Source organism: Gorilla gorilla, chromosome 2 (assembly GCF_029281585.2).
Source record: "Gorilla gorilla gorilla isolate KB3781 chromosome 2, NHGRI_mGorGor1-v2.1_pri, whole genome shotgun sequence".
In the NCBI taxonomy this organism is placed as follows: Eukaryota; Metazoa; Chordata; class Mammalia; order Primates; family Hominidae; genus Gorilla; species Gorilla gorilla.
This window is the reverse complement of record NC_086017.1, coordinates 149,569,661-149,589,312: the sequence shown is the minus strand read 5'-3', so window position 1 is coordinate 149,589,312 and position 19,652 is coordinate 149,569,661. Positions and strand designations below refer to the sequence as shown.

General features: G+C 47.2%; 1 protein-coding gene across 8 annotated transcripts in view; it reads right to left on the bottom strand.

Annotated features, from left to right (window-relative positions):
- Positions 1–12,470: 12,470 nt before the first annotated feature.
- Positions 12,471–19,652, bottom strand: part of MRAS (muscle RAS oncogene homolog) — a 58,676-nt gene continuing 51,494 nt past the window's right edge. For 5 of the 8 annotated variants that reach the window (XM_004037724.5, XM_004037725.5, XM_019023866.4 and 2 more), the window contains exons 4-6: positions 19,443–19,542; positions 17,394–17,473; positions 12,471–15,837 (exon numbers count right to left, since the gene is read on the bottom strand). In XM_004037724.5, the coding sequence (XP_004037772.1) occupies positions 15,738–15,837; positions 17,394–17,473; positions 19,443–19,542 (280 nt within the window). In that variant the 3' untranslated portion in view covers positions 12,471–15,737. Of the gene's footprint in view, positions 15,838–16,314; positions 16,503–17,393; positions 17,474–18,207; positions 18,293–19,442; positions 19,543–19,652 lie in introns of all 8 variants that reach the window. The other 3 variants (XR_008678545.2, XR_008678546.2, XM_055383430.2) reach the window with 3 other exon arrangements.

The window sequence follows — 19,652 nt, the reverse complement described above, 5'->3', positions numbered from 1 at the left end:
TTCCTCGGCCTGGTGCTGTGCGAAGCATTTGGCAAATACAAATGGTGAACTTGCGGAGATCCAGACCCTGGGCCCCCAGGGTGCACATTTATCTGCATATGGGCAGTCCTTGGGCAGGAAATCCTAGAGAGCTGGGCTGAGAACAGGGGCCGGTGGGTGAAGGAGCCTGACTTCTGATATCCTGCTTTGGAGGAGCTGCTGGTTCTCTCCCGGGCCTCTGGGGAAGCTGGAGGGCTTCCCTACAAATAGTGCGTACAGAGGCAGCTAGAAAGGGCCTGTCCGTTCTGTGATGCTGCCATCTGGTGGACGAGAAGGGCACTGGTCCTGCTTCCCAGGTGTTGGGTTGGCAGGGAAACCTCAACCGGGATAGTTTCTACTGCTGCTGCTACTAGAGTAATAACGCTGATAATGCTTAAACATTTTTTTAAAGCAACTGTGAAGGAGCGAGCACACCTACTATTCTAAGCTCTTTGAATGTGTTAAATCATTTAATCTTCACAACATCTCAAAAGTAAGTAGGATGTCCATTTTTCAGGAGAGGGAACCCAGGCCAATAGAATTGGAATAACTTGCCCAAGGCCACATGGTGAGGAAATGTCCTCTGATCCTTGTCTAGGGTTGGCATGGAATGGATCAGACACATTTGGGTCTGAGTCCTCGCCTTGAAGCTCGGTTTCTTTCTCTGAGAGAATTTTACTGTCCCCAACAGGATGTAGTGAGGATTCTCAGCATGTACCTTGGCTGCTGTGAAGACCAGCAGGTGCCCCTCACACAAATGTCATGTCAATAGGTCCCCCCGGGCTGTGCAGCCATCTGGCCCTGCCCAGCACATAGTGAGCCCTCACTCAAAAAGTAGCATTTCAGCTCTTTGCCTAAGAAAAAGAGGCATCACCTATCTCCTTTCCTAATCTTTGATACTATGCCCCTTGCAAAAATGTGTGTTATGTCTGAAGAACTTCCTTGCAGAGGTGGGTGTTACGAAGGGAGAGGCATTAACACTGCTTGAGCTTCAGATGGAGGTTTGGCCTTTACTTGGGAAGACAAGTAAGTTTGGTAGACAATGGCGAGAAAGCCTGGCTGGATATTTCCCAAAGGGAGGGGAGCACCCTACCCCCGTCACCACCACCACGTGCAGGATGGAGTCACTGTTTTCCTCTTGGCTTCTACCTGGGCATGCTGGCCTGGGCTGGGGGTGGCAGGGGGGTTCGTTGTTGACCTTGACCCAGCAGATTCCGTGGGCTGTGGCACCAGAGTGGTTAGAGAAAATGAGATCTCAGTAGCCCCAGGGGAGAAAGTGAAAGAAAAAGGAGGAGGGTTTGTAGAAGGACTGAGGATACAAAACTCTTGTGAAAATTGGTCGTACAAATTGTATCATTCTTGTCATACCCAACTAAATCAGAGTAGAGAGTCTGGGGGAAAACACACCCAGGGAATACAACGTTGCTCCAAAAATGTAATTATCTGCAAGCCTGGCTGCCGAAACTGCCTCTTCTCATAAACTGAAACCAGTTTTGTCTAATGGCTACTGAAACAGCCTGCTGTTATTCTAAGACTAGTTTTAACCACTGCCATCACTCACCAATCAGAACTTCCCCGAGACAGGGTCTCACTCTGTCTCCCAGGCTGGAGTGCAGTGGCATGATCATGGCTCACTGTAGCCTCAACCTCCTGGGGCTCAGGTGATCCTCCTACCTCAGCCTCTCAAGTAGCTGGGACTATAGGTGTGCACCACCACATCCAGCTAATTTTTAAATTTTTTGTAGAGATGGAGTTTCACCATGTTGCCCAGGCTGGTCTGGAACTCCTGGGCTCAAGCAATCTGCCGGCCTTGGCCTCCCAAAGTGCTGGGATTATAAGTGTGAACCAACACATCCAGCCATTTCTCCTTTTTATAAAACCTCTAACCTTCTCTTTGTTCTTCGGAAGTTCTGAAGATCACTGGCCCTGAATTGCAATTCTTGCTTCCCAAATAAAGTGTTAAATTTAGAGATTTATCTCTATATTTTTATTTTGACTTTGACAGCCTGAACTTGGGCTGGGAAAGGAGAGAATAGTCAGGCTGAGGGTGTTTGGCTGCACACCCTATCCTTAGGAAATCCATGGTGAACTTAGCATAGGGAAGAGTACTAGTGAGAGGATGAGCAGGGAATTTGGGAATAGCCTCCTCCCCAGCTCATAGCTCTGTAAAGGGAATTCCCCATGTGGCTCAGAATCAGCAAAAAGATTGCATTCCAGCCACAGGCTCTTTGATGAGGTCAGGGTATATTATTGAAAAAGTGGTGTTGGGACAACTGGCTTAACACAAAGCTAAAACACCCTTCACACCTCACTCCGGAATAAATTTCCAGTGAATTAAAGTTAAATTAACAATAGGCTAACCATGACAGAGAAACGACTATGTGCCAGTTAGTTTCTAAAGCTTTCCATACATTAGTTTACTTAATCTTCAATATAATGGCATGAGGTATAGACAATTCCATTCCCTTATTTTATGAATAGAAAGTCATCTGGGTCAGGCATGGTGGCTCATGCCTGTAATCCCAGCACTGTGAATAGCTGAGGTGGGAGGATCCCTTGAGGCCAGGAGTTGGAGACCACCCTGGGCAACATAGTGAGACCCGTCTCTAAGAAAAAAAAAAATAGCTGTGTGTGGTGGCACATGTCTATAGCACCAGCTACTAGGGAGGCTGAGGCAGGAGGACTGCTTGAGCCCAGGGGTTCAAGGCCGCAGTGAGCTATGATCACCACTACACTCTAGCCTGAGTAACAGAGTGAGACCTTGTCTCTAAAAGAAACATTAAAAAAAAAAATTTAAGGTGTAACCCTAAAGGTATTCAAAGGAAATAATAATAATACTTGGATGAGAAAGGATCATATTAGCATTGTACCAAAGACAAAAATGATAAAGGAGTAAATAATAGATTTGAACATTTAAAATTTTAAACATCTATAGTATAAAAATAAATCAGTAATACAATAAAAAAGGAAACTACATTCTAAGGGAAATTTTTGCAATAAATATGACATATAAGTGGTCAATAAACTGAATACATAAAACCAATAAATAAGAAACATGAAATTAACAGAAAATTGAAGAGGGCATAAATAGGCAGTTTATAAGGAATAAAAATGGACAAGTCTTCAAAAGTCCATCTTTACTGGGGTCAAAGAAATAAAAATAAAGTAGAAACTAGATGCCCTTCTTTTGTGTTTCCATTAAGCAAAGATTTTTAAAAAGACGCTACCATCCAAGGATGATGAAAATGCACGAAACAAACATTTCTTCTGCTGTTCACGTTTGTGATAGAATCCTTCAGTACATGGGTACAGCATCATTTATCTAATCATTCTCCAATTATTGCTCACTTAGATCCTTTAACGTTTTGTATCTTATGAATGTGAAGATCACCTTTGTTCATCATTCTTTGCATCTTTGATTACTTCTTTAGGAGAGGGTCCTAGGAGTGGCATTTTTAGGAAAGAGGATTTTAAACCTCTTGATACCAGATGCCAAATTGCTTCCTGTGAAGGCTGAATCTGTTTTGATTGACAAGGGGAGCTGGGCAAGAGCAGAGCTTGGAGTAGCCCAGGGACCCAGGAGAGGAGAGGGCAAGAGCAGGCTGTTTTTTGGGTAAGGAGCATCTGAGAGAAGGAGAAATGAGTCAGGCAGGGGAGAGGTGGCAGGGCAGGGGCTATGGTCAGAGGATGGGGGAGGCTAAGCCTCCTTGCTGAATGCCCAGCTCAGGGCCTGCCCCACAAGGGAGGCAGAGGGGGTACTGCCGGACAGGCCAGCTTGGCCTGGGAGATGAGCACCCCACTAACTAAGGGGGGTGTGCTTGGGCAAGTCATCTAGCTCCTCCAAGCCTTAAATGACGTGACCCGTGCAAAGCACAATGACTGGTACATGCTGTTTGAGTAAATGGTGGCTGGAGTTACTAGTAGACACTCCAGAAGCATTTACGGATTTGATTTTGGAATCCTGGCTAACATTTAAATAGAGTTTCGATGTGCCAGCCACTATTTTGAAAGTATATGCAGTCATGTGTTGTTTGATGATGGATATACGTTCTGAGAAATGCATCCTTAGGTGATTTCATCATTGTGTGAACATCACAGAGTGCACCTACACAACCCTGGATAGTAAAGCCTACTACACACCATGGCTCTATGGGATAGCCTACTCCTTCTAGGCTACAAACCTGGACAGTATGTTACTGGACTGAATACTGTAGGCAACTGTTAGACAATGGCAAGTATTTGTGTATCTAAACATAGAAAAAGGACAGAAAAAATAGGGTATTTTAATCTATGGAACTACCTTTGCATATGTGGTCTGCCCTTGACCAAAACATCCTTATGTGGCACATGACTGTATCTAATTCAACAATAGCTCAATATCCCTAAAATAAGTATGTTATCATCAATCCAATTTGACAAATGAGGCAATCAAAGCATAGAGAGCTTGGACAAGTTACCGAAGGTCATCAGCTGGCAGCATGGCTGCCAGCATGGCTGGGCCAGACCTAGGCAGCCTATGTTCTTACCGCACTCCACACATCCTCTGTGCACCAATAACACCAGAAATCTCAGCAATGCCAGCCACAAAGAAGGAACTAGAAGTTTGGATGGTTTGGAGGAGGAGGGGTGGTGGGGAAGAACTATTATATTAACAAGAAAGTCAGTTGTAGTGCCCTGCATCACAGGGTCCATTTCCAGCAGCCTCAGCCACCAGGCTGACTCTAAGGAAGCAGGGCCAAGGTCAGGGCCGAGGGGGCTCCCAGCTGTGGGTGCTCCCCTGGGCTGCAGTCCAGAAGCCCCCAGACTACACATGAGGCCTCCTGGGTCTTACTCACTGGGCTAACTGCTGGGTTGTCCTGGCCTCGACTTCTCAGATGGAGCTGGGAAAGGCAGCTGGAGGAAGAGAACTGGAGGTGGTGTCCAAGGCCACAGCTCAGGCTGCCCCTGGAGGAGGCCCAGTGCAGACACTCTGGAAAATGACTGTCACTGAAGTTCAAAATGCTGCTGTTGAGTCATGCAGAGGAAGTTGATCTGCATTCAGCTCACTTGGAAGAAGGCAGGGACGTGTGAGACACATTGAAAGATTTTCCTCAAACAAAGTTAAAATTAAAAAGGGGCGGGGCAGCTAGCTGGGACTAGCTCAGCCCTCAGTGTCGCGGGGCTGCTGGTGAATGGAGCATGGGCTTCCATGTCAGAATTGGGTGCACGTGCAGGCTCAGTCACTTCTGGTTGTCCCTGGACCTCAGTTTCCCTTTCTGTAAAACAAGCATCACATCACCTACCTCTCAGGGAAGCCATGAGGTTTAAATAAGGTAATATGTAGAAATAGTAGGGTGCCTGGTTTACAGGAAGTGCTCAACAAAACGTTAGCTGATAACTAGTTATTGTTGTGCATTTATTTACTGTATGCCAAATCCTCTGTTGAATGTGTAATGTGGATTACCTAATTCAGGGTTCTTGAAGTGTGGTCCCAGACCAGCACTATCACATCAACCAGAAACTTGTAAGAAATGCAATTTCTCAGGCCCCAGACCTGCTAAATCATAAAAGCCTGTGTTTTAACTCCCAGGTAATTATGATGATGATGATTGCTAGGTCGAGAACCACCAGCTAATTTATAGTTCTTAGTACCATTATTATAGAACAAGGTGAGAATTTTATTCTTACCAGTAAGGTGACCAATGGTCCTGGTTTGCCTGGGACTGTCCTGGTTTTAGCAATGAATGACCAGTGTTTCAGGAAACTCCTCAGTCCTCAGCAAACTGGTTTTGGCCATCCTATTAAGAGCTGAAACCATATTTCATTCTAGGAAGAGATTATGGGATTATGGCTAAAGAAAGCAAATGAGGTTTAGAGAATCTAAAGCGATGGGTGTTTAGCTTACTGGGTGGCTGGTGCTGGAGAAGACAGGTTGGTGGAGGGTCTGGCATGGGGTGAAGGCCAACTGAGAGGCCCTGACAGCAGAGGGACCATCCCTGTGACCCCCAAGTCCCCAGCAAAAGTCAGGAATGGTTATTTTTTCAAGGGACACGGTATCGCTAGGTTGCCCAAGCTGGTCTCAAACTCCTGGGCTCAAGCAGTCCTCCTGCCTCAACCTCCCTAGTAGTTGGGATTACAGGTGCAAGCGACTGCACCTGGCTAGGAATGTTTATTGAGAGTGAGTTTTCTTTGTAGAAACTGAGGCAGGGGCTGAACGTCAGAGTGAAATGGACAGAAGTGGAGGTCCCTGTGAGAACCTGACTTTGGAGAACTGTGTGAAGTCTTCAGTGGGCCTTGGGACTGCCACAAACCATAGACTTGGGAATGGAGAAGGATAGTTTGAGCCAATCTGATTTAGATTTTAAGGCATGGAGGCCCCTGTTGAGATCTCTAATAATTATTAATTCATTTGATAAACATTCAGTATTAACTCTGTATCACGAGGCCCTTCCCTGGGTTATGGATATAAAAATGGAAGAGATGTGGACAAATGAGATATTACAGTGGACTGTGACCAGAAAACCGACAAATCAAGCTAGACTCTGAGGGGACCCACTTCTTTAATGAAAATATAAGAATCCCCTATGGTCAAGTGTCCATTTACACATCAAGGGCTGGGAAACTGATCCTTTATAGGAGTGGCTTTACAGACAGTGGCTACTCCAGGCAGCTGTTTTTTTTAGTAACCCATGATCACCGGAAGGCATGGTATTCAGGAGATGAGATTAAAATGCAGCGCAGCTAGTGGGCTCAGCTCTGGCGGCACAGTAGAATCACCTGGGAAGCTTTAACATCTTGATGTCTGGGCCCTAACCTAGACCAATGGCACCAGACTCTTTGAAGGAGTGGTCTGGGCAGCAGAATTATTTTCCAGGCTCCCTGAGTGATTCTATTATACAGCCTGAGTTGCGAACCACTGGTCTAGGTGGTTACAAATTCAAATTCGAGTCGATGGCATTTGCCTTCAAGTGCTTTTTTGACATTCCTCCCATCTCTCCTCTGCTCCCGTTGCCGAGCTGGGCTCCCATCCTAGTGATGGGTTGCCAAGTAGTCCTGGAGCTACCACAGCACCCTGAATTTTCTTTGCTCTTTGCTAGTTTTGTACCAGGGTGTTGAGGGCCCGAGAGGCAGGGGGTGTTAACCACAGTAGGGGTGGAGATGAGGGAGTCATGTGCGTTACACCCTTAGTCACGCTGGGGAACTGGGAGGAGAAGGGCAGCCCGGCTGCCTCCCCTCCCTCAGGATGTCGTGGGAGCAAGCTCAGAGATGTGTCCACCAAGTGAACAATTTAGAGCTTCTTAGAAGTTGTGGAGTCGATGGATCTTCGCTCATTTCCTCTTTCCACTCTCTATGGCTGTGAAACTACCAGAAGGGCCTGAAGTCAAAAAAGAAGGTTCAAGAGGCTGGTTCATTTTCATGCTGGGTGACACTCAGCGGTACAGTGAGAATCTGCTAAAACATGATTGTCTCCCCAGAAGAATATATGTATACACGGAATTTTGCATATGATTTGAGGGGTGTCAGCCACCCCACCTGTAACCCCATGGAGCCAAGGTTAACAACCCCTGTATGAGGTACCTGGGTCCTGTCAAGAGGCATGTGAACCACAGCAACTCCATCTTGAATAGGGGGCTGGGTAAAATGAGGGTAAGACCTACTTTCCCAGAGAGTTAAGGCATTCTAAGTCACAGGATGAGACAGGAGGTCGGCACAAGACACAGGTCATAAAGACTTTGCTGATAAAACAGGTTGCAGTAAAGAAGCTGGCTAAAACCACGATGGCCACAAGAGTGACCTCTGGTCGTCCTCACTGCTGCACTCCACCAGCGCCATGACAGTTTACAAATGCCATGGCAATGTCAGGAGGTCATCCCATATGGTCTAAAAAGGAGAGGCATGAATAATCCGCCCCTTTTTCAGCATATAATCAAGCAATAACCATAAAAATGGGCAACCAGCAGCCCTGGGGGCTGCTCTGCCTATAGGGTAGCCATTCTTTTATTCCTTTACTCTCTTAATAAACTTGCTTTCACTTTACTGTATGGACTCGCCCTGAAGTCTTTGTTGTGCAAGGTCCAAGAACCCTCTTTTGGAGTCTGGATCAGAACCCCTTTCTGATAACAGTTCCAGACCTTGAGGGGTCCTCATGAATCAGATGAAGGAAGGAAGAAGTACCTGGACAACTTTGCCCAGAGAGTCAGCAGCTGTCTTGTAGATAAGAACAAGCCCAGCCACAATTTACCTTCCCGTGGTAAGAACTTTTATTTTTACCTAAATAATTTATCTAATTAAATGGTTCTCAAACTTTAGGGTGCAACAGAGTCTCCTGGGAAGGTTGTTCAACACAGATTGCTGTGCCTCACCTCAGAATTTCTGATTCATTAGGTCTGGGGTGGGACCAGATAACTTGCATTTCTAGCAAACTCCCCGGATACGGAAGCTGCTGGTCTGAGGGCCACACTTCGAGAGCCACTTATCCAGTGATTTCACCTCTGCTCATTAGCCCAGGCGCAGGGCTGATGACAGACTAGGAAGCTGGATTTGAGTCAGAGCTAATGGTTTAGCACATAATTGCCAGGATGTACATTCCACTGAAAGCATCCATCAGATCTTTGCTTGGTATAAACTCAGCTTTCCTTTTTTATATTTAAATTTCCACATTAGCATGGTAATGAGCTATTTAGGATGATGTGGAAGCCCAGCAGCTATGCTAAGTGAAAATCCAGCTTGCACAGAATAGGCCACCCTTTCAAGTGCTTAGGGACTGGGAGTCCCTAAGAGTTCTCAGCAGTTAGATTTTTTCTTGTTCTTTACATTTACCATAGTTGTGCACATTTTAACCAAAATGCAAGTGTTTGAGAAGCAAACTGGGAGCCCACTTGCCTCTGTGTGAAAACTTCCAATAATTAAGGGAAGCACATGCTGACCGTGGGTGGGCACTTGGAGCTCACTGCCTCCTCCTTGCTGGGCAGAATCTTGCAGCTGTTAAAGGCAGAGGCGCGAACTTTTTAGTCATCGAATGAATGCAGATGAAGCGTCCTCTGGCTGGATGAAGCTGAACTGGATCCTGAGGAACAGTGAGTCCAGGGCTGGATTTCATTTCGATGCCAGGCCTGACATTCTGGAGCAGTGGCTACTGTCTTCACTGTGCACACAACTCTCCTGGGATCTTGTTAAGATGCAGATCCTGACTCAGCAGGTTGGGACAGGGCCCAAGAGTCTGCATTTCCAGAAAGCTCCTGGGTGATGACAATGCTGACGTCTGTGACACCTGGGAACTTCGGTTCACAGCCTCTTTAGAAGTGTGCGGAGATGAAAGTGGACTTTAAAATAGTCCTGGTATGGACCTGGGAATCTGGGCATCCTTTAGAAAGGGAAACCTTCAATCTTCAAAAGTGATGGAAGTAGTGGGCCCAAAATGTGACTAAAATCTTCATCTGGTCAGTGAACACCCTCTTCATCTACTGAGTACAAGGATTATGAGGGACCGAGATTTATGGGAGCTCCTCCAGGTCAGAGCATTCCTCTTAATACACAGATCCCCACAGCTCATCATCCCCATGAGGCTGGGAACCCTGTGCTGCACAGGTTTTAATGTTCTCTGCAGCCCTGATGTGGGGCTCAGAGCTCAGTGAGTGTGTGCTGCCTGAATGAATGGACATGTTTGACCATCCTTTTTTTTTTTTGTGGCTAATAAACATCAGCCTATTACTAAGTGTTCAGTGGCATAGCCCACTCTGACACATCTTAAAAATTAGATGGAGTGTGAGGTTTGAGCAGAGCAGAGACATAATTTGACTTCCATTTTACCAAAAATTTTCTGGCTGCTGTGTTGAGAATGAACTGCAGAAAGACAAGAATGAAACAGGCATGAAAGATGGCAGCTCAGGGTAGAATGTTAGCAGTGGAGGTGACAAGAAAAGGGCAGATTCTGGATATATTTTGGAGTCAACAGAGATTTGTTGGGTGTGAGATGCAGGAGAAAGAGAGGAACGAAGGATAACTCCAAGGCTTTTGGCCTGAATAACTGGAAGCATGGAGTTGCCATTAGCTGAGCTGGGGAAGGCTACATGTAATGCAGGTACGGGAGGGTGAAAATCAGGAATTCCATTTGGGACATGTTAACTTTGAGACTGTGTACCTGACACATCCAAGTGAGATATCAATTTGGCAGCTGGATATATGAGTGGGACTTGTGAGACAGTTTCAAGCTGGAGAGGTACAACTGGAAGCCCACAGCAGATAAAAAGCATCTTAGCCTCAAGACTGGATGAGGTCATCAAGAAAGTGAGTGTAGGTAGAGAAGAGGACCAAGGACTAAGCTCTGGGGTGCTCCAAAGTTAACAGATTAGGTGGAAGATAAGGACTAAGAAGGAAGTGACCAGTGAAGGAGAAAAACTAAAAGATGACAGCATCCTAGAAGCCAATGGAAGTCTCATGAGGAAGAGGGAGTGTTCAACTGTGTTACTGCTGAAGGGAGCTCAAGTATGAAAAGACTGAGAACCAGCCTTTGAATTTAGCCAAATGGAAGCCATTGGTGACTTTGAGAATGGTGGTGGTGATGGAGTGGCAGGTGAAAGCTCACCTGGAGCAGTTTAAAGAGAAAGAAATGAGAGGAATGCATGACGGTGAGCATAGATTACTCTTTTAAGATGGTTTCTTGCTGGGCTGGGTGCGATGGCTCATGCCTGTAATCCCAGCACTTTGGGAGGCAGAGGTGGGTGGATCATTTGAGGTCAGGAGTTCAAGACAAGTCTGGCCAACATGGTGAAACCCCACCTCTTTATTAAAAATACAAAAATTAGCTGGGTGTGGTGGTGCATGCCCATAGTCCCAGCTACTTAGGAGGCTGAGGCAGGAGAATCGCTTGAACCCGGGAGGTGGAGGTTGCAATGAGCCGAGATCATCACACTGCACTCCAGCCTGGGCGACAGAGCAAGACTCCGTCTCAAAAAAAAAAAAAAAAAAGATGGTTTCTTACAAAAGACAAAAAAGAACAGAGAATCAAGTGGTATCTGGCAAAAGAAGTGGGTCAAAAGAAGGTTTTCTTTTTCTTTAAGATGAGAAAGATCCAGTAGAGGGGCAAATTGGAGTTACAGAGGAGGGGTGAGGGGCCAGGGTAATGCCTGGTATGTGCTAGCGCTCGAGGAAGGGGCTTGGCTTCAGCCAGGAGCATGGAGGGTTCATCACTAACAACTAAGAAGGCACAGCAGGTGGGTGCAGATGCTGGGGAGGGGGCAGAGGTGGTGAAAGGAGTCTGTGGAAATTCTGTTCAGCTGTTTTCAACCTTCTCAGTGATGGAAGAAGTATCAACTGAGAGTGAGGGAGATTTGACACACACAGAGAAGGCAATGTGAAGATGGAGAAGTAAAAGATATGGAGATGCTGGCCTCGAAGACTGGAGTGATGGAGCCACATGCCAAGGAATGCCAGCAGCTACCCGAAGCTGGGAGAGGTAAGAAGTGAAGGCCCTCCTGGCACCTTCATTTCAGGGTAGTGATACTGAGTTTTGATTTCTGGTCTCCAGAACTGTGAGAGAATACATTTCTCTTTTAAAGCCACTCAGTTTGTGGTAATTTGTTACAACAGCCACATGAAACTAATATAGAACTAGAGGAGAAAGAACTGACTTAGGAGACCCACTGCCTTGTTCACTACCATATACCTAGCACCCAGCCCAATGCCTAGCATATGGTAGTGCCCAATAAATATTTGTGGAAAGAATGAATGGGCAGGAAGACAGGCCTGAGTGGTCCACCACATCACCTCTCTCCCCAGTCTGCAGTCTAGCCTTCTCTGCCTCCAGCCCAGAGGGCATAAGCAGCATCCTCCAGCACCCAGGTTTACATGTTTCAGCTAGAGTTGCCCAAAGAGCTACCAAGAGAGGGTTTTGGCTTGTACTCCCTGGAAAACGGAGCCTGAGAGATTCAACTTGGTCAAGTACCCGCTCTATTTAATCAACAAAAATGAAATCACATCGTGCCAAAGACTGTAACCCTAAGGATGGGGGAAGAGGGCAGTTTTTATGAAAAGGAATGTCAGGCAGATAATCCAATAGGTGTCCTGGACAAAGAGCACCGTTTCTGGGCTCCTCACCACACTCCTACATTAGCTTTAGTCCTCCAGCTACTTTGAAGTGCACATTATTATCCCATTCACAGGCAAGGCAGCTCAAGACTAAGGCAGGTCATTTGCCCAAAGGCATACAAAGGTCGGTAGTAGGGCTAAAATCCAGATCTGCCCAGTATCAAGAGGTAGTGCCTCTAAATGCTGTGCTAGCCTGCCTTCATCCTCTGGCTCCATGCAGGAAGGAGACACCCCACGGCCACCAGTGGGCTCCTCCTTACTTTAGATCTGGTTAGCACCAAGGTCATGCTCTGTAAGACGTGGATGTTCTGGGCAAAACACCAACAACTCACAATGTTCTCAGCAAAACTTCAGGAATACTGGAGTAAAAGGAACTAAGACAGATACATGTTTCTCTTCTTTATTAATCAGTCGAGAGATACAAAGACTTAATAAAAAGTTACATAAAAGGTTCAAACATCACTGAGATCTTCAGGCATCACTCTCGTTTCACGACAATGGCCACCTGTTAAGACTATGAAACAGAAGCTGGGCGCTCACAGGCGCACAATAATTCAAGTATCTTTCATTCCAAGTAAACCCGACATGTAATTTCAAACACAATGGGCTGCCAATGGAGGGAACCTGTCTGTGGCTCCAGATTTGCTGTAACATGTCTGAGGGGCCTTTGGGTTAAAGTTGCCACATTAGTGGGTCATGTCTCCTGGAAAAGTGAGACAGGCCCCAGGAGGCCAGCCAGGCTTTTTCTACAGCAAGTGCCATGAGAAGGAGGTGGGCAAAGTCCTAAGAGAAACCATCCAGGTGTCCCGAGTGGCAAAGTGCACAGGTAGTAAGTGGCCATTGTCCCCAGCCGTGGGAGTGGAGAGGATGGCTAGAATTATCTCCGGAAAAAAAAAAGCAGCCCTCTAAGGAGGGTGTCAAACAGTGGAAGAAATCTGAGAGCACACAATGGCAAAGGCATGGGGTGAGGGCATTTCAGGAAGGCTGTGCTCCAGGGGATGTGAGGGTAGCACTATTCTCCGGAAGACCAACGTGAACATGAGGATGTCAAAGAGCCACAAGTCCCAGCTGGCTCCTCGGTCACGGTGTGGCGTGGCCAACCAGGTTTCCCAGTCTGACCCTGCTAGATGATAATGGAGGAGAAGATGGAGGGATGCCACGGGGCACACTCTACACTCTACTCTGGCCTATCTGGAAGCTACCTCAGTCATGAGGGCCCATTTCTACAAATGGGGCATTATTTACCCATTTCATTTATGGGGAAATGAGTTCATGGGAGATGAAAGCTCACCGGAGGCTCAACAGCAGAGGATACAGAAGACCAACCCTTAACTAGTCTCTCTCAGGCACTATGGAGTTCAACGTGGGCCAAGTGCAGGATGGATGAACAGATGCACTGTCCCTTCTGTCCCAACTGTGTGGTTGAAATCCCTATGTCTTCTCACCTTTATGGCCGAGGTCTCTGTTCTACATCAGCTGCTCTGCTTCCAGTGAGACTATCAAACTCAGTGCTGTTGAGGAGTTGCAGCTCCATGGTGGGCATGGGGTATGCTCGTAGTGGTTGGTGCCCAGCAGGAGTTTTCTGGCTGTGGACACTGCCCTGTGTGCAGGGCTTCTTCTCCTACTCCGCCATGCTCTTGATTCTGAGCATCTCCATCCTCACTCCTTCCTACCTGCCTTTCCTCCGCCTCACCTCCAGTTTGCAGCTGCCATCAAACTGCACACAACAAACTGCTGCAGATGCCACTTAGGGAAGCATAAGGATTGGGAAGAGCTTTGTCCTTTTAGTGTTTAAAATACCTCTTAACACTATAGGGTCTAAGGAAACTTTGAAGTGCCTCACCTGGAATGTTCTCTCTTATCCTTCCTTTTAGGAACAGAAAAAGGGGCAATTTAGACAAATAAGAAGTTTGATTTCCAACAAACCAAAGTCTCAACTGTCTCCTTTTGTAGCAGAATCATTCTCCAGCTGGGCCCCTCAGTGCTGGTGATCTTGCCGAGGTAGGAACACGGCGCATTTTCAGAACCCGGGTGTCTTGGCATCCAGTTGGGTGCTCACTTTCCTTGGGTTTCTTTCGCCAGAGTGGCCAGGCCACCTGCTGAGGATATTCTAGTTTGCATAGTGACCTGATTTATAACATCTAGAAAATAAGGTCACCAGCTGTGCTGCCTTTTATTCTGACCTTTTCTTTGGTGCAGCGTTGTTCCTGTTGTCTCTCCACTCCCACCCCAGCTGGAAAAACTCCAGTCTTTGGCTCACACCAGCAGCACCTGAGGTGGGGGGGCGGGGATGAGCATCATCAGGGAGCTGGGGAGACTGCCCCCTTGCAGAAGGTATATGAGAGCCACGCATCAGCCCAGCCTTCCTTACTTCTCAGATCATTTTATAGTCAAGATTCAACAGGTCAATAAAAATTGCCAAAAAGGCAACCTAGTACTACTTTTACAAATACTGGAAGGGGTCTGCTCATTGACTAGGCTTATAGAGGTGGTAGTCAGTTGACTCCAGGGGAAGATGGCTTCAGGTCTTGGTGCTGTTTTAGTGATAACAGTATTGAATCATTTTTGGTTAAGATCCAGCATGAACTGGAGTTTTCTGGATGGTGTCCACATTAGGTTACTTTGACGTGTCAGTGTATTCATATCAGAGAGGCACCAAGCAGCACAGCTGATGTGAAAACGCAGCAAGAGACAGATCTGAGAAACCCAGAGCCTCCTCAGACCCCTGGGGAGGGCAGAGAACTTAACCCATACTGTCTGAAAAACAAATGAACACGTTTGCAAAGCCAATCAGCTTACTTTAGTTTATACATTTCCAGGATAATGAAAACCCCTTTTAGAACTGACATGCTCATGACAGCCATTCCCCTCAGCAAAATACAATCTGTTTTCTAATATTTGCATCCCCAACCATAGGAAAATCCTCTGGGTAAATATCTCTCTCTTCTCTCATTTCTAGGCCATGTGTAGGGTCTCTTTCCCTCCCAGGTTTGACCCATGGCCTGAGGCCTCCAGCTACAGTTCCCATTACCTTCTGTCCTCTCAGACACTCTACTTTCAGATTGAGTTGAGTTTTGGCACTGATGGGAAAACTCGGTTAAAAAACAACAACAATATTCCAGATATGTTACCAGAGAGGTCTGCTGAACACTTGAAACTTCACCAGGCAGTGAGCCCAGACCCCTTTAATAAAATAATAATCACTAAAATAATTTAAAAATCTATAAAAGACATCCAAGCTCAGACACTGTGGATGGGGGGTAAGGGAAAGAAGCTTATTCATGGCTTGTTTTGTACTTTGTATGTGGATAAACACTTCCACATCAAACCAACACTACATAGTTACAATAAACAACACACCCACTGAGAGAGGGGGAGGAACCGGGTTGAATCAACACATGGGGGGGCCAGGGGCACTTGGATGCTGCTTCTGCTTACAGGTGGCTTCCTTGTCTCTTGTGAGAGGTAGGAAAGCCCGTGCCCTCTGGGCAAAGCCAGACCCTGTCTGCTCCCTGCCCACCTGCCCTTCTCCCTTCCTGTACCAAGTCCTTGGGCCAAGGGTTGTGGTTAGAAATGGTTTCAGTGCAGTTAGATGGGGAGGGGTCCCGAGGGCTGGCCAGGCCACAGTCACTGTGCCCAGGGCCTCAGGCCTGTCACAAGATCACACATTGCAGTTTGTGGGTGCCTGTGGCCCGGTCTCCCCGCCATTTGGTTTTCTTCTTCTTCTTCTGGCTTTTTTCCGGAATCTGTTGCCTTTTGAAACAATGAAGGACAGAAAGACAAAGTCAGAATGGGCTTTGCTTCTCCTCTGCCCCTCTCCTCCTTAGCCCCAGATCTGAGTCAGAGGAGGCCTGTTCTGGCGGGGTTAGTGGGTGAGGGGGATGGGGATGCCATCCCTCTCCCAGTGGCTGTCCTGGCTGCTGGAGGAGGGCCTGGCAGGATAGCTTCTCTTGAGGCAATGAAATGGGGGAGATGGGGGAGGGGATAACCTAAATCGCCCTACTGATGGGAATGACTGACATTATGTTGTAGCTACATTTACATAAATCATAAGCTACATCACGTTTTGTCTTATAGAGTGCTGGCCTCTATTCCTGTGTTTCATAGTTTAAATAAAATGATGGGTCAACTGAGCGTAAAAGCCATTTCATGTTTTCTGTTAACTTTTCCTATGTCTAAAACCTGACCTTGGCACTATAAGTTCACAACCAAGGCATCACCATAGGCTACCTGATGGCGGCACATCCTAATTGGAGGCAAAATGCCCAAGAGCAAATAGTTTCTTTCTTTCTTTTGTAAAGATGGCATTTCACTATGTTGCCCAGGCTGGTCTTGAACTCTTAGCCTCAATCAATCCTCTTGCCTCCAGCTCCACCTTTGCCTCTGAGTGCTGGGATTACAGGAATGAGCCGCTACGCCTGGATGAGAAAATCATTTTGAGAGTGCAAAACTGCCAGCAGAAACATAAAGTGAAGACTGTAATATTTCCTCATTATGCTGGGGAATAATGAGAAGATGAGCTTTTTGAGCATGTGGGGGGATGTGTGTATAGTGGGGGTTAGAGCCCCGGGGCTGATCTCACAGCTCACCAGCAGCCCTTGGAGGTGCCAGCATATAGGCCACAAACTCAACGCACAATGTCTGAGACCCGCTGGTTAGGCTGCTGTGCATGTTAAAGATTTGGGAAATGGGATAGCTTGGTGACAGCGGATGCAGCCAGGAGGCTGTTTTAGTCATGAGTGCATGAGGTGATTAACGTCTGGACCCTGACCATGCAAAGGAATATACAAGAAACTTTCATTAGGATTGCTGACAATACTTGGAGATTGACAGCTGGTGGGGTTGGGAAAGGAGATACATGTGCAATGCCTCTGAAATTTGAACCTTGGAATCAGAATGTTGGTTGTTCAGGGGAAATATCAAAGGGTGCTCTGATATCAGGGCAGGGAAGAGGAGAGAGACCTAGTTTGTACAGTGTGGAAAGCTTTGGTGTGAGGAGAACACTGAAGCCAGGCTGGAGGGAGCTGCCTTCCAGGGAGCCTGAGCCACTGCCTCAGACAGGAAGGCATTTCCACTTCACACGTGCAGCAGACATCACCCACAAACCCGTTAGCAGCTGCGGGGAGGGCAGAGGTAGGTGGAAAAAGCAAAAGAAAGAAATGGAAGGAGGGACAAGAAATCCAAAAATAGGCCCAGAATTCCACAGCCTCATGGCCTCAGAACAGGAGCTGCTTCCTCAAGCTCCCAGCTGCCTCCAGGAGCCAACCCATGCTGTGGAGGCCCGCTTCTAGGGAGAGGGCAGTGCTCACCTAATTACTCTAACGAGGTCATGGAAGGCTTTGTCAACATTGAGAGGTGGGTCCTTGGCACTGGTTTCTATGTACGGAATCTGGAAGGCAAAGCTCAACTTGATCAAAGTGGCACAGAGATCCTCAAAGCCCTGTTACACCCTTAAAAATGCCCAGAGGTTCTGAGGAACCCAGGTGCTTTCAAACCCCCCCACAGAAGCCCCAGCCCCCAACAGCCTCAAGCATCATTTAGGGCTTTTCACTCTTTCAGGTTGGAAAGTGTTACTAATGGCTTTTCCAATTCCCTCTTGTTCTCTAGGCACAGAGATATTTAATAGCTCCCTAAAAATAGAATAAAGTGATCTTTTTATATACATGAAGATGAAAGACTGTTTCATTTATCAAAAATACATTCTGATTCTATCCATTTTTCTTTCTGAGGTCTGTTTCTCCACCTTGGGATGACTTCTGCCCCTCTTTTTGGGCCCCTCCAGAGTGGACGCTGGTAGAAAAGGCTGAGGAGAGGCTGGGCCATGATCAGGATTCTGGGCCCAGGTGACCACGGCCCATCGGAGCTGGCCCCCACCCCATCCCAGCTCTTGTTTGATCTGTATCTATGAGCCTGGGAGCTCAGCCATGTTTACACAAGGTTTTTGTCTGCACGTTCAATGCTGAGAAATCATCACCCGGTCGAAAGGGTGCAGACAGCGGGAGATATGACTGTGGCCCCACAGAGCAGGTTTTCAGGGCCAGATCTGCACCAAGCCTCAGGCTGGCAAAGGGAGGAGAACAAAGGCTCTATGAGGTCAGGACACACTCACTCCTGAGCGCTCACCTTCTCCTACAGCAGGGACCCCACCAAGGCAGGAAGTGTTCATTCCCCAAAGGCAGGGAGCAGGGTGGGGAACACACAGGCCTCCCTTGATGAGACAGATGGAAGTAAGCTGAGTGTGATTAGACTGAATAACTTTGTTATTTTTCGTTAAGTTTTTTTCTGATTACAAAATTAATGCCTTTCATTATAATATGCTGGAAAAAGAAAAACACAGTGAAGGAAAGAAAAATAATCAACACTTGAAATGCATGGAGGAGGGTGACAGAGTAAGTTGCTGTTTTAGAGGAGTAGATTGTAAATCATTGCCCAGAACACAAACCAGTCAGTATCTTCCCATCCATCATCATCGCGTGAGGTTGGATGTGCACACTTCTGTTGTAGCCAACAGACACACAAAGCGCAGAGCACAAAAGGCAGAGCTTAAGCCTTTGAAATATTCATTGGACAAATATTTGAGCCTCTGATAACACTAAATGGAAACTGCTCTTCATTATGGGCTGTTTGGCTTTCCAGGTCTCACTATCCCTGACCTCTTTTAGTCCTCACATTAACCCTCTGAGGTAAGCAAGTATCTCCATTCTGCAGCTCAGGAGACTGAGCTCAGAATGACGCACTTGCTCAAGGTCAACACCGGCTGGCAGAGAATCAGGGTTTGAACTGGGCACACTTTCCACTTTCTCCTGGCCGTGGTAAGGGGTGCTGAGGTCTGCTTTGGAGCCTCTTCCAGGTTGGACACCAAATCCGGCCATGGCAGGTGCCCCTGACAAGTGGCCAGTAGAGTCCTATGGGGCCCCTGTAAGTCAGGACAACGTGCTTCCCTGCACACACCCAGAGGGGAGGCAGGAAGGCACTGCAGCCCAACCTGGGACCTACCTGGAGCCCCTTCACATCCTGTACTCCTGCCGGCTCAGTAATGGCCCAGGTTCCAGGGCCTCAGACCACTGCCACCTGTGGTCCCACCCCATCACTCAGAAGTCCCTGAGTTGTATGATCCCCCCCAGGTCCCAGACACCTTCTACTTTCTTTCTAGGGGACCTGTCTCTACCATTGACGAAACACTGATGTGCATTACCTGGATTCCTGGAATTGCAGGATTTCAGTAGCAACAAGACTTAAACTAAGATAAGCCCCTCAATAAACAGTAGTTTCATTTCCAAAGACCAGGACTGCAGGGGTGACCAGGCTACAGCTTTTACACATCTCCTGACCCCTTCTACACACACGCACACACCTACATTGTGTTTGGTTGCCATTTCTTTTCCTTGCTCCCTGGTGATTTTCCTCAAGTGCATCAAATCGACCTTGTTGGCCACGAGGATCATCGGGAATGACTCCCTGGGAAATAAAGGAACAGCAGCTCTGTGAGGTTTCCACCACCCCTCACACCTGGTTAAGGTGGCACATTCACATCTCAGGCATAGCACAGCCAGCCCACAGCACCTCCC